Source organism: Balaenoptera borealis (assembly GCF_965194805.1).
Source record: "Balaenoptera borealis genome assembly, contig: HAP1_SCAFFOLD_436, whole genome shotgun sequence".
In the NCBI taxonomy this organism is placed as follows: Eukaryota; Metazoa; Chordata; class Mammalia; order Artiodactyla; family Balaenopteridae; genus Balaenoptera; species Balaenoptera borealis.
Genome location: NW_028123761.1, coordinates 259097 through 274102, shown reverse-complemented (window position 1 = coordinate 274102; position 15006 = coordinate 259097). Strand labels below are relative to the sequence as shown.

General features: G+C 36.2%; 1 protein-coding gene across 5 annotated transcripts in view; it reads right to left on the bottom strand.

The window, feature by feature from the left end:
- DIAPH3 (diaphanous related formin 3) overlaps positions 1-15006 on the bottom strand; it is a 518008-nt gene that overhangs the window by 351914 nt on the left and 151088 nt on the right. For all 5 annotated transcript variants that reach the window (XM_082408926.1, XM_082408925.1, XM_082408927.1 and 2 more), the window contains 2 exons: positions 2534-2608; positions 2382-2451 (listed from right to left, as the gene is read on the bottom strand). In XM_082408926.1, the coding sequence (XP_082265052.1) occupies positions 2382-2451; positions 2534-2608 (145 nt within the window). The remainder of the gene's footprint in view (positions 1-2381; positions 2452-2533; positions 2609-15006) is intronic.

The window sequence follows — 15006 nt, the reverse complement described above, 5'->3', positions numbered from 1 at the left end:
CTGTTCCGACTACCTCTTAATTTAAAGGTATTTAACTTTTCATCTTGACTTTTATTTTCTTCCTAATAGATATTCAAAATCTTCTTCTATTTAAACACTACTATAAAGTTCAATTTAGTATTATAAAAAAATTCAATTTCATACAATGATATCAGATTCACCCATAATATCAATTATATAATTAATTACTAGTACCAAATAAGGTACTAGTACATACATTTTTTCTCTTAAAGCCTATATTTTTCATCATTCAATGAACTTTTATAAAGACTGCACAGTAAGGTAGAGGAAAAAGCATCAATCAATCTTGGAAAAAAAATATTTACCAAAAAATTTCACATATAATTATGTTTAGAATTCAGACATTATAATCCCAAGTATCAGTAACTTTTTATTCGTATCAGCATGACAGTAATAAATGCAAATGACAATATATTCCAGCTCCACATAAACTATAAACAAAATAATCCATTATTATAACAATAAATCACATTATATTAATTAGAATATAAATACATAGTTTACTCCCTTTCCAATTCAGTCTTAAACCAAGTAGGAATATTATCTTCTATATACCACTTCACTTTAACCATGACATTCTTAAATTCAAATTATGATCCAAATGCCCTGTGCCCCTTTGTTCTGGAAAAACGTTTCTGGGTTTTCGCTACTCTTAGCCTTCCCATCACCAATGAAATTTCCAGTTTCTATATTCTTATTTTAGAAGCCCCCCCACCCCGCCTGAAAGCAAGTGTTATACACTCAGTGTGAAAAGATGTCTCCCTATGGGCAATTTGATTCCTTTATTCACTCACTCTTAAAACATACTCTACAAAGGCTACATAATATATCTAAAATCGAATTCTCACAGAACAGTGAGTTCAGTACAGAAAGTACTTGTGATTTCTACATCAGATATTTTCCCTGAAAATCGTATCTGATCAGAGGAAGCAGGGAGGTGAAAAATATTTCATTGGTTAAAAATAGAAAACTTAACTCCAGAAAATGATGAAAAATCCATAAATAATTCAATTTAAAAAATAATTAGAAAATATAAATATTTGCTGCATTTAATAAAAAGAAATGTAAATGTTAATAATTTAAGTACAAGTACTTAAGTACGAAGTTCTCTAAAAATTTATTTTAAAAATGAGGATAAGGCAAAAATATTAAAAATTAAAATTAATCAGAAATACACAGTTTTGCTATAAAACACAAATCACCCAACATAGGTAAAATTTCCTCTCCCGCTGTCTAATGAATGAAAACACCTATCATTACTGCACGCATCATGAGGTAGATATGTTTAGATGTTAGAGCTAGAGACATGGCATGGAATAAAGCTAATTTCTGCAATTAACAGTATGAAAAAAAGGAAACACAGTTAGATAAACCCAGCTTCAGTACAGAGCATAAACCATTTCTCTCTTCTAATGTATCTTCTTTAAATATTCAAACTGCAGACCTGCCATATTATATTTGGTTTCAATATTACAGTTGACTCTTGAACATCACAGGGGTTAGGGGCACCAACTCCTCATGCAGTCAAAAATCCGAGTATAATTTCTGATTCCCCCAAAACTTAACTACTAATAGCCTACTCTTGACCAGAAGTCTTACCAATAACACAGAGTTGATTAACACATATTTTGTATCTTATATGTATTATATACTATATTTTTACAATAAAGTAAGGTAGAGAAAAGAAAATGTTATTTTTAAAAAGCAGAAGGAAGAAAAAATACACTTACAGTACAAATATATATTTATTTTTAAAAATCCACATATAAGTGAACCAGTGCAGTTCAAACACATATTGTTCAAGGGTCAATTGTACTTGCATTAAGCATCATTGCTCCTCCACCTCTGGGACCTGTTCATATCTGTTCACATTAATTTCATTAAAAATTTAAATCTCTAGACTATAAAAACTAAGTCTTTCCAACTTAATTCTTTGGTAATAAGTATTACTGCAGACCACATTTAATAATCGTGTATGATTTCAAAGCTGATTCATGCTATACTTCTGAAAATTAAAAGAGAAGAAGGAAGGGAGGAAGAGAAGGGAACAAAAAAGAGGACAGACAGGGAGGTAGAGAGGTAGGGAGGAAGGACAGGAGGAAAAGAAAATTAATCTGTGCATGAAGGGTTAAGCACTAGAAGAGGATCTATTCATCCCCAAGTTTCTCCTGTTGAGAGACAGTTGATTTGATAGAAAACTAGAAATCAATACTTCAATATTTTTTCCATTATATACTGAAGAGTTTATCAAAGCAATGTATCACTTTAGTGCAAATTCTATATTATATAACCTTTCTTTCATAAGAATTTCTGTAAGAACTGATAAAGAACAACTACAATACAATTACCTATGTACATACCTGGGTGTTCATCAAGGCCTTTAGACACTGTATGACTTTGTGCTGATTCTTCTTTATAATTTTTTCTTGTCTGCATAAAAGATATCAATGTTGGAATCATCATTGGACATGCAAATGTAGCTTAATTAGAAATAATGATTAGCAATACTTACATTTTGCCACTAATCAGCTTTTCCAAAATGTCCAGTAATAATCCAAGTCCCTCATGTTCAAAGCTCTCCACCCAACTGAAAAACAGAAGAAAGGGTAGTCATATATTAAGTCAGTATTCTAGTTTGGAATATCACAATAATGCTATATACTCACAAATGTTTTGTACTTGTTATATTCTAGTCATAAATACAATAAAAGAATAACACTATGTATAAAATCATTCATGATTCATAATCTTTGTGAAAAAAGGAGCGATGATGTGATAAGCCAGTGATGTGCTGAACCCAGCTTGCACTTGGCTTGTGAGAGCTGAGTGTGCCCAGCTCTTCCATGCCCCATGTCCATTGACATCATGTTAGTAGCTTAAAACCTGCCATGTTGGAAGTATTGACACTACAGAAATCAGCAAATGCTGCCAATCAGAGCATCCCCTCACCCAGAGCTGGTTGTTAAACATTTAACAGCACACCACTGGACAAGCCTCACTCTGGACTATTCCAAAGAGCAGATATTGGGCAAGTGAGCAATATTTAAAGAGAAAAGATTCCAGTCTACATAAAGAAAAAGATTACTGAAAAAATTAGTCAAAATACTGTAAAAGCATGTTCTAGGAGAATTTTCCAAACCACTAAAATACATCTTTATAAATGTTAACAATTTCTTAAATTTCAAAGTTCAGTGTATTTTTAAAAAGAGCTTTATCATTATTTTTAAATGAATATTTTCATCTTGACCCAACCACCTCTATTCCATTAAACCCATTAATATAATCAAAGTATGTATGTAATTAGGATAGCACTGCCAATAGACAACAGCTCACCTTGATTATAGAAAAACTACCTTAGGAGAAATCAGTGTTGATTTGGAAAGCCTAGCACAATAAATAAAATAATGTTAACAACCCGTCTTCCAAAAAGTGGGGGAAAGAAAAAGATATAATATGATATATATGTGTATTTCTTTGTATATATGTGCTTGTATACCTATTTGTTTGTATGTATGATTTTATGTGTGTATGTGTGTCTGCGTGTAGCCTTTGAAAAATGGAATATTAATAACAAACTTTCATTCAATAATCAAAAGCAGGATGTTATAAAGAATAAAAAATTTAAGTCACATACCAGAATATATAATACCATTTTCTTACTTAAGACACAGTATTACATTCCTTAGAAAATAAGAGTAAACACCAAATGTAATATATTTGCATGAAAAATAAAAATATTATTTTAAAAATTCCAGTGACTTCCCTGGTGGTCCAGTGGTTAAGACTCGGCGCTTCCACTGCAGGGGGTGCAGGTTCGATCCCTTATTGTGGAACTAAGATCCCACATTATCGGCATGGTGCGGCCAAAAATTTTTTTTTAAAATTCCCTCTTCTTCACTTGTACACTTCTGTGAACATGGCTTAATCACCTACAAATAGTCAGAGTTTCTGATTTTAACCACCCCGCCCCCAAGAAAAGAATTTGCCATTTAGATTGGCAGACTCATCTCAGACTATTTTACTCATCTCTTCTCTGTGAAAACCACAGAATAACTAATTCAAGAATGCACTTAAACAGGAAAGATACTCCCGTGTAAAAGAAAAGACTGAAGATCACTATTATAGCTAAGGTGAAGAAAAAAAGTTCAATATAAGTTGGTGTTTTCAAACCAGGATGCTACTTCAAAAGTTAAGAGTTTACTCTCCACTATCAGCATCGCACAGATTACTTGTAGGCATTTCAAATCTTGCTTTCATATTTCATGAAAACGCCTATAGCATCCCACTTAACTGTATGCCTTGTTGACATCCAATTCTGTATTTATTCTTATTTCACTTGCAGCAGGGAAGCTTGAAATCAAACACACAAGGAGTAATTTGAGCGTTTTGCTTGGACTGGCACTGAGATGTGTGGACAGACTCTGTTCATCAGACCCTCCGGTCTTAGTACCTCACAGTAAGACTTCAGTATTTTGTTTGAAGTGTTTCAACAATCTCTATATTCAAAAGTATATCCATAAAGATATTGCAAAGCTAATATAAATGGTTTAGGATTCTTCATGCTGCTATCACCTTCAATCATCATAGAGAATAAAGTTACTATTCCTAAAACTGCCTTATAACAAAACATACAAAGTATTTTAAAATCATGTTAATGTAACAAAAAGATTTTCTTGCACATGATATGCTCATGTTGGAGCCCACTATAAAATTCAGGAAGCATATCAATCCAGGTAAGTCAAGTCTGAGTAATAAATAATAGAACACAGCTATTTTGTAGATGTATCACCCCTATTATAACAACTATTTAACTATAGAATACTGGGACCCACAGAATTTCTCAAATCAACTATTTCTGGACCCACTAAATAACTCTCTTCTACAATGCAGAACATGAGTCATTAAAGTAAAACTTATGTTCACTCATGCATATTACATATGAACTAATTATAAAAGAAACTTACTAAGATTGAATGTAAAGAAGCATTATACCCAATTACTTTACATTACAACCTTTTAACTCACGGTGGGAATTAATTTCTTGACAATGATAAAATCAGAGATTAGCAACAGCCTTCGGAAAGCCAGACTATACTTTACATCATAAAACATATCAATAACAAGGAAAGTCAGACAGGGTGCAGGGAAAGGAAGATAAGATGCTTGATAACAAAAGAAACACTAATATGTAAACATAAAAAGAAAGCTGATGAAAGTACTTATTGAAAAGGTAATATTATAATACAAACTAAATGTGCATAAAAAGTTTCCATGTTTTTCTTAAAAATTTGCAAGGCCAACATATTGTTGTATTAACAAGTTATCATTCACAAACCCATTCTCTCAAAACCCTTGCCCTCACCCCTGCTATTTTCAGCAATGCTATTTTTAAGAATAGGAGCAAATATCACTTCCTATTTCTTCTGGAAAAGATGTTCAAGATAAAAAAGTGATATTGAGTAGGCAGGTCTGCAGTGCTGACAGAGGTTTATTAAAATCGATAGCTTTCTACAGAAATGAAAAATTTCTCATCATCAATGTAAGAAGCAACCTGGAAAAAAATTATCAACTGATCTATAAATGATCAATATTCAGGAAACAAAATCTGTGCTATTTACTCTGTGCCTGTCAGCATAGTGCCATAGGGCATTATGTGGTTTAACTAAAACCTGCATTCATGGATGAATAAGCACTGGGCAAATGTTTTTTATTTGTGAATAGAAATGACACAGATTAGTATGACATGTGTAAAGGAAAAAAAAAAAAAAACGCTTTAAAACAGCAGAAAGTAATGTGCTAAGTACTAATTTAACACAAAATCTACCTCTTAAAATTCCATAACAGGAGAAGGTGAGATTTCCACTATCGAGAAACAATGGAAAAGAGCTGCAGCCGCTCACTGGAGAATTGAAAGATCGAGATAGAGAGCTCAATGATATGGGTGCACTACATCAGAGACAACTTCTTTCACAGGAAGAGGATCAGCAGAAAGTGTTGACTTTGGAAGAACGTTGCAGCAAATTAGAAGGAAACTTTATGTCTTGATTCCATCAAGGATGAATCTGGGAAATGAAAACAGACAACAACTCTCTCAGGCACCTTAACCAGACAGCAGCTACTATTAGAAGCCCTCTTTTTGAAGAGAGAGGGATGCCTACTGTCCCCATTCCTCAGACAGGGTGATCACAGAGAGGACATTCAGATGTTTATCCTGTGGTTTGTGAGCAACCTGTATTTTCTAGAGATTTCACAATGCAAGAAACTACTAGTAGTTTAAGAAACTACTGCTAGGGTGGACCTTCAAGATGGTGGAGGAGTAAGACGTGGAGATCAACTTCCTCCACACAAGTACATCAAAAATACATCTATGTGTGGAACAACTCCTACAGAACACCTACTGAATGGTGGCAGAGGACCTCAAATGTCCCAAAGGGCAAGAAAATCCCCACGTACCTGGCCATGTGGCTGACAGGGTCTTGGTGCTCCGGTCTGCTGTCAGGCCTGAGCCTCTGAGGTGGGAGAGCGGAGTTCAGGACACTGGACCACCAGAGAACTCCTGGCCCCATGTAATATCAATCGCCGAGAGCTCTCCCAGAGACCTAAGACTCAGCTCCACCCAATGGCCAGCAAGCTCCAGTGCTGGACGCCCCATGCCAAACGACTAGCAAGACAAGAAAACAACCCTTTAGGCAGAGAGGCTGCCTAAAGTCATAATAAGTTGACAGACACCACAAAACACACCATTTGACACAGCCCTGCCCACCAGAAAGAAAAGATGCAGCCCCACCCACCAGAACACAGGCACCAGTCCCCTCCACCAGGAAGCCTACACAAGCCACTGAACCAACCTTACCCACTGGGGGCAGACACCAAAACCAACTGGAACTACGAACATGCAGCCTGCAAAAAGGAGACCCCAAACACAGTAAGTTAAGCAAAATGGGAAGACAGAGAAATATGCAGCAGATGAAGGAGCTAGGTAAAAACCCACCAGACCAAACAAATGAGGAGGAAATAGGCAGTCTACCTGAAAAAGAATTCAGAGTAATGATAGTAAAGATGATCCAAAATCTTGGAAATAGAATGGAGAAAATACAAGAAACATTCAACAAGGACATAGAAGAACTAAAGAGCAAACAAACAATGATGAACAACATAATAAATGAAATTAAAAATTCTCTAAAAGAAACCAACAGAAGAATAACTGAGGCAGAAAAGTGGATAAGTGACGTGGAAGATAAAATAGTGGAAATAACTACCACAGAGCAGAATAAAGAAATAAGAATGAAAATAATTGAGGACAGTCTCAGAGACTTCTGGGACAACATTAAATGCACCAACATTCGAATTATAGGGGTCCAAGAAGAAGAAGAGAAAAAGAAAGGGTCTGAGAAAATATTTGAAGAGATTATAGTTGAAAACTTCCCTAACGTGGGAAAGGAAATAGTCAAGTCCAGGAAGCACAGAGAGTCCCAAACAGGATAAATTCAAGGAGAAACACGCCAAGACACACATTAATCAAACTGTCAAAAATTAAATACAAAGAAAAAATATTAAAAGCAGCAAGGGAAAAGCAACAAATAACATACAAGGGAATCCCCATAAGGTTTAAGGTTAAAAACTGATTTTTCAGCAGAAACTCTGCAAGCCAGAAGGGAGTGGCAGGACATATTTAAAGTGATGAAGGAGAAAAAACTACAGCCAAGATTACTCTACCCAGCAAGGATCTCATTCAGATTCAACAGAGAAATTAAAACCTTTACAGACAAGCAAAAGCTAAGAGAATTCAACACCACCAAAGCAGCTTTACAACAAATGCTAAAGGAACTTCTCTAGGCAGGAAGCACAAAAGAAGGAAAAGACCTACAAAAACAAACCCAAAACAATTAAGAAAGTGGTAATAGGAACATACATATCGATAATTACCTTAAATGTAAATGGATTAAATGCTCCAACCAAAAGATATAGACTGGCTGAATGAATGCAAAAACAAGACCCTTATATATGCTGTGTACAAGAGACCCACTTCAGACCTAGGGACATATACAGACTGAAAGTGAGAGGATGGAAAAAGATATTCCATGCAAATGGAAATCAAAAGAAAGCTGGAGTAGCAATTCTCATATCAGACAAAATAGACTTTAAAATAAACACTATTACAAAAGACAAAGAAGGACACTACATAATGATCAAGGGATCAATCGAAGGAGATATAACAAATGTAAATATTTATGCACTTAACATAGGAGCACCTCAATACATAAGGCAAATACTAACAGCCATAAAAGGGGAAATCGACAGTAACACAATCATAGTAGGGGACTTTAACACCCCACTTTCACCAATGGACACATCATCCAAAATGAAAATAAATAAGGAAACACAACCTTTAAGAGACACATTAAACAAGATGGACTTAACTGATATTTATAGGACATTCCATCCAAAAACAACAGAATACACTTTCTTCTCAAGTGCTCATGGAATATTCTCCAGGATAGATCATATCTTCGGTCACAGATCAAGCCTTGGTAAATTTAAGAAAACTGAAATCATATCAAGTATCTTTTCCGACCACAACTCCATGAGACTAGATATCAATTACAGGAAAAAAAATTGTAAAAAATATAAACACATGGAGGGTAAACAATAAAGTACTAAATAACCAAGAGATCACTGAAGAAATCAAAGAGGACATCAAAAAATACGTAGAAACAAAGAAACAATGTAACCTTACACCTAAAGCAATTAGAGAAACAAGAACAAAAGAAAACCCAGAGTTAACAGAAGGAAAGAAATCATAAAGATCAGATCAGAAATAAATGAAAAAGAAATAAAGGACACAATAGCAAAGATAAATAAAACTAAAACCTGGTTCTTTGAGAAGATAAAAAAAATTGATAAGCCACTAGCCAGACTCATCAAGACAAAAAGGGAGAAGACTCAAATCAACAGAATTAGAAATGAAAAGAGAGAAGTAACAACTGACACTGCAGAAATACAAAGGATCATGAGAGATTACTACAAGCAACTATATCCCAACAGAATGGACAACCTGGAAGAAATGGACAAATTCTTAGCAAAGCACAACCTTCAAAAACTGAACCAGGAAGAAATGGAAAATATGGACAGACCAATCACAAGTAATGAAATTGAAACTGTGATTAAAACTCTTCCAACAGGGCTTCCCTAGTGGCACAGTGGGTGAGAAGCTGCCTGCCAATGCAGGAGACATGGGTTCGATCCCTGGTCTGGGGAGATCTCACATGCCACGGAGCAACTAACTTGTATGCCACAACTACTAAGCCTATGCTCTAGAGCCCATCAGCCACAACTACTGAGCCCGAGCACCTAGAATCCGTGCCCCGCAGCAAGAGAAGCCACCGCAACAAGAAGCCTGCAGGCAGCACCAAAGACCCAAAACAGCCAAAAATAAATAAATTAAATAAATAAATTTATTTTTTTTAAAAATCTTCCAAGAAACAAAAGCCCAGGACCAGATGCCTTCACAGGCAAATTCTATCAAACTTTTAGAGAAGCGCTAACAGCTATCCTTCTCAAACTCTTCCAAAATATAGCAGAGGGAGGAACACTCCCCAACTCATTCTACGAGGCCACCGTCACCCTGATACCAAAATCAGACAAAGATGTCACAAGAAAAGAAAACTACAAACCAATATCACTGATGAACATAGATGCAAAAGTCCTCAACAAAATAGTAGCAAACAGAATCCAACAGCACATTAAAAGGATCATACACCATGACCAAGTGGGGTTTATCACAGGGATGAGAGGATTCTACAATATACGCAAATCAATCAATGTGATACACCATATTAACAAACTGAAGGATAAAAACCATACAATAATCTCAATAGATGCAGAAAAAGCTCTTGACGAAATTCAACACCCATTTATGATAAAAACTCTCCAGAAAGTAGGCAGAGGGAACTTACTTCAACATAATAAAGGCCATATATGGCAAAACCACAGCCAACTTCGTTCTCAATGGTGAAAAACTGAAACCATTTCCTCTAACATCAGGAACAAGAAAAGGATGTCCACTCTCACCACTATTATTCAACATAGTTTTAGAAGTTTTAGCCACAGCAATCAGAGAAGAAAAAGAAATAAAAGGAATCCAAATTAGAAAAGAAGAAGTAAAACTGTCACTGTTTGCAGATGACATGATACTATACATAGAGAATCCTAAAGATGCTACCATACCAGAAAACTACTAGAGATAATCAATGAATTTGGTAAAGTAGCAGGATACAAAATTAATGCACAGAAATCCCTCGCATTCCTATATACTAATGGGGAAAAAATCTGAAAAGAAATTAAGGAAACACTCCCATTTACCATTGCAACAGAAAGAAAAAATACCAAGGAACAAACCTACCTAAGGAGACAAAAGACCTCTATGCAGAAAACTATAAGACACTGATTAATGAAACCAAACACGATACAAACAGATGGAGAGATATACCATGTTCTTGGACTGGAAGAATCAACATTGTGAAAATGACTATACTACCCAAAGCAATCTACAGATTCAATGCAATCCCTATCAAACTACCAATGACATTTTTCACAGAACTAGAACAAAAACTTTCACAATTTGTATGGAAACACAAAATACCCTGAATAGCCAAAGCATTACTGAGAAAGAAAAACGGAGCTGGAGGAATCAGGCTCTGTGAATTCAGACTATACTACAAAGCTACAGTAATCAAGACAGTATGGTACTGGCACAATAACAGAAATACAGATCAATGGAACAGGATAGAAAGTCCAGACATAAACTCATGCACATATGGTCACCTTATCTTTGATAAAGGAGGCAGCAAAATGCAATGGAGAAAAGACAGCCCCTTTAATAAGTGGTGCTGGGAAAACTGGACAGCTACGTATAAAAGAATAAAATTAGAACACTTCCTAACACCATATACAAAAATAAACTCAAAATGGATTAAAGACCTAAATGTAAGGCCAGACACTATCAAACTCTTAGAGAAAAAGTTAGGAAGAACACTCTTTGACATAAATCACAGCAAAATCCTTTTTGATCCATCTCCTAGAGAAATAGAAATAAAAACACAAACAAACAAATGGGACCTAATGAAACTTCAAAGCTTTTGCACAGCAAAGGAAACCATAAACAAGATGAAAAGACAACCCTCAGAATGGGAGAAAATATTTGCAAAAGAAGCAACTGACAAAGGATTAATCTCCAAAATATACAAGCAGCTCATGCAGCTCAATATCAAAAAAACAAACAACCCAATCCAAAAATGGGCAGAAGATCTACATAGATATTTCTCCAAAAAAGATATACAGATTGCCAACAAACACATGAAAGAATGCTCAACATCACTAATCATTAGAGAAATGCAAACCAAAACTACAATGAAGTATCACCTCACACCAGCCAGAATGGCCATCATCAAAAAATCTACAAACAACAAATGCTGGAGAGGGTGTGGAGAAAAGGGAACACTCTTGCACTGTTGGTGGGAATGTAAATTGATACAGCCACTATGGAGAACAGTATGGAGGTTCCTTAAAAAACTAAAAATAGAACTACCATATGACCCACCAATCCCACTACTGGGCATATACCCTGAGAAAACCATAGTTCTAAAAGAGTCAAGTACCACAATGTTCATTGCATCACTATTTACAATAGCCAGGACATGGAAGCAACCTAAGTGTCTCTCGACAGACGAATGGATAAAGAAGATGTGGCACACATATACAATGGAATATTACTCAGCCATAAAAAGAAATGAAATTGAGTTATTTGTAGTGAGGTGGAGGGACCTAGAGTCTGTCATACAGCGTAAAGTAAGTCAGAAAGAGAAAATCAAATACCATATGCTAACACATATATATGGAATCTAAAAAAAAAAAATGGTTCTAACAAACCTAGGGGCAGGACAGGAATAAAGATGCAGACATAGAGGATGGACATGAGGACACGGGGAGGAGGAAGGGTAAGCTGGGACGAAGTGAGAGAGCAGCACTGACATATATACACTACCAAATGTAAAATAGACAGCTAGTGGGAAGCAGCCGCATCGCACAGGGAGATCAGCTCGGTGCTTTGTGACCCCCTAGAAAGGTGGGATAGGGAGGGTGGGAGGGAGACACAAGAGGGAGGGGATATGGGGATATATGTACACATATAGCTGATTCACTTTGTTATACAGCAGAAACTAACACACCAGTGTAAAGCAATTATACTCCAATAAAGATGTTAAAAAAAAAAAGTTCCATAACTGGAAATACCAAAGTCTTCTCTTTTAATTGCTTCAAGAAAAACTTCTAAGTATATTTCCATTTTGCACTTCCTAGTAGGGGTCTCAATGTAGGAGAAAAGAAGAGGTGAAAAGGTAACAGAAGAATTAAAAAGAGGAGGGAGAGGGGCAACTGGTCTCTAGGATTAAATGTTCAAACCACCTTCAAATGTTCAAGGCAGCCTAGGCTTGGAAATTGTTATTGCTTCCAGAGACAGAGGATGAAATCAAAAGTGCAGAGTGGTTTCCAGTGTAATTTTGGGTTTATGAAGCAAATACAGTCACCACATAAAGCAGAAATGGTAATCAGGTCTCAAATTTACTTCCTGGCCAAAGGAACAAATCACTATCTATATATGTTTCCCATAGACTAAAGTTAAAGTTATTACCTCTCTTCCCAAGTGTGCTCTAAGGAAGAGAAAGACAAATGCATCATGGATTGTCAAAGGTGGAAAAAACCTACCAGATAATAAGGGCAACCTCACCTGTTACATACACCTGCAGGATAGGGACTATTTCTTATTTGTCTTTAAATCCCAGCACCTAGCACAGATTAAGCACTAAAATAGTTTTGGAATGAAAGTGAAACTCCTTCCACTTTTATATACAGTTGACCCTTGAACAACACAGGGCTTAAGGTCACTGACCCTCCATTTAGTCAAAAATCGGTGTATAACTTATAGTCAGCCCTCCACATCTTTATCTGCGGTACCTCCAAATCCGCGGTTCAGCATCCGCAGATTCAACCAACCTCAGATTGTGTAGTGTAGTAGTATATACAATTGAAAAAAATCTGCTTATAAGTGGACCCATGTAGTTCAAACCTATGTTGTTCAAGGGTCAACTGTATAAGGAAAGGGACACAGAGAGAAGTTAAGGTCGCTTAGAAATAGCACTAAGTCTGCCGATGCATGCCCTAGCTCATGACCTTAACTTTATATATTTAGAAAAAGGCACCAAGTGATGACGCCTTCCACGCAGCATCACTGACACTGTTTCAACCTTCATGCCAGAAACATCAATTCTGATTCTAGAACTGGTACTTATACATACTTAACCAAGGAGGATAAATCTGAGTCCTTGTCCTACATCACACTTTAGGACTTGACTGACTGCTGCTCAAAGGATGATGTTTCACCACTACTAAAACAAATGCTCATTAACTAAGTCAGTCAGCCTTTAGTAGGGGCTCACTGTGTGCTCGATACTGCACTAGGGGTGAGAAATACAAAGCTGAACAAAACATGTTCTCTGCCCTTTAAAAAAATTCACAGACTATTGGCTGAAACAAATGTCGAGCAAAATTATTTCCATAATGTAAGACGTGCTATAACCATGGTGCTAAGGGAACAGAAAGAAGGTGCAGCATCTACCTCTCCTGGGAACAAAGCAGCTGATGTCTGCCCTGAGTCTTGAAGGACAAGACACAGAAAGAAAGAGAAGTCGCTAAGCCAGAGGGAATACATGCAAAAACATTAAATATGAAAGGCATGGCCTGTCCTAAGCACAAGTGGCTGTATCTGAGATAAAACCAAACAGGTAGGAAGGAGCTTGTGAAAAACCTATATACAGTCAGCACTCCATATCCATGGGATCAACAAATTGCAGATCGAAAACATTTGAAAAAAAGAAAATTCAAAAAAATTCAAAAGGCAAAAGTTGAACTTGCCACACACCAGCAACTATTTACATAGCATTTCTGTTGTATTTACAACTATTTGCCTAGCCTTTACATTATTAGGTATTATAAGTAATCTAGAGATGATTTAAAGTATACAGGAGAATGTACCTAGGTTATATGCAAATACTATACTATTTTATGTAAGGAACTTGCGCACCCTCAGATTTTGGTACTGATCCCCCGCAGATACCAAGGAATGACTGAACAATGCCATGGGCAATAAGAAGCCACTACAGGGTTAGGCATACGTGGTAGACAGAGTAATCCCACCCCTACCCCTCAAAGATGGCCATGTCCTAACATCAGAACCTATGAATACCCTACATAGCAAAGGGGGAATTAAAAACGGAATTAAAGTTGCTACCAGATGATTTTAAAATAGGGAGATTACTCTAGATTATCCAGATGGACCAAATCTAATTACGTAATTCATTAAAGCTGAGACCCTTTCCCAGGTGGGTTAGAGAGATGAAATGGAAGAAAGAAGAGATTCAAAGCATGAGATGGACTCAACGTGCCTTTACAGTCTTTAAAGATGGAGGAAGGGGAATATGAACCAAGGAATGTGGGTGGAATCTAAAAAGCTGAGACAAACCTAAACTGACAGCTAGCAAGGAAACAGGGATGCCAGTCTCATGAATGCAGGGAATTGAATTCTAATAACCCAAATGATCAAGCAAACAGGGTTGAGTCTCCTCATTCTTGAACACACAATATGTCTCCATTTATTAAGACCTTCTTTGATTTCCTTCACCATGATTTCATAGTTATCTGCACAAAAGTCCTGTACACAATTTGTTTAGACTTACACCAGAGTATTTTTTTTGTTTGCTTTTTTTGGAGCAGTGGTAAATAGTGTTGTTTTCCAAAAGTCATTGCTAGAATATAGAAGCACAATTGATCGTTTTGTTCAGGTAAAAAACAGATAATATAAATTTACCCTCTGAATATTTAAGTGTTCAGTACAGTACTGTCAACTGCATTCCCACTGTTGTACAACAGAGC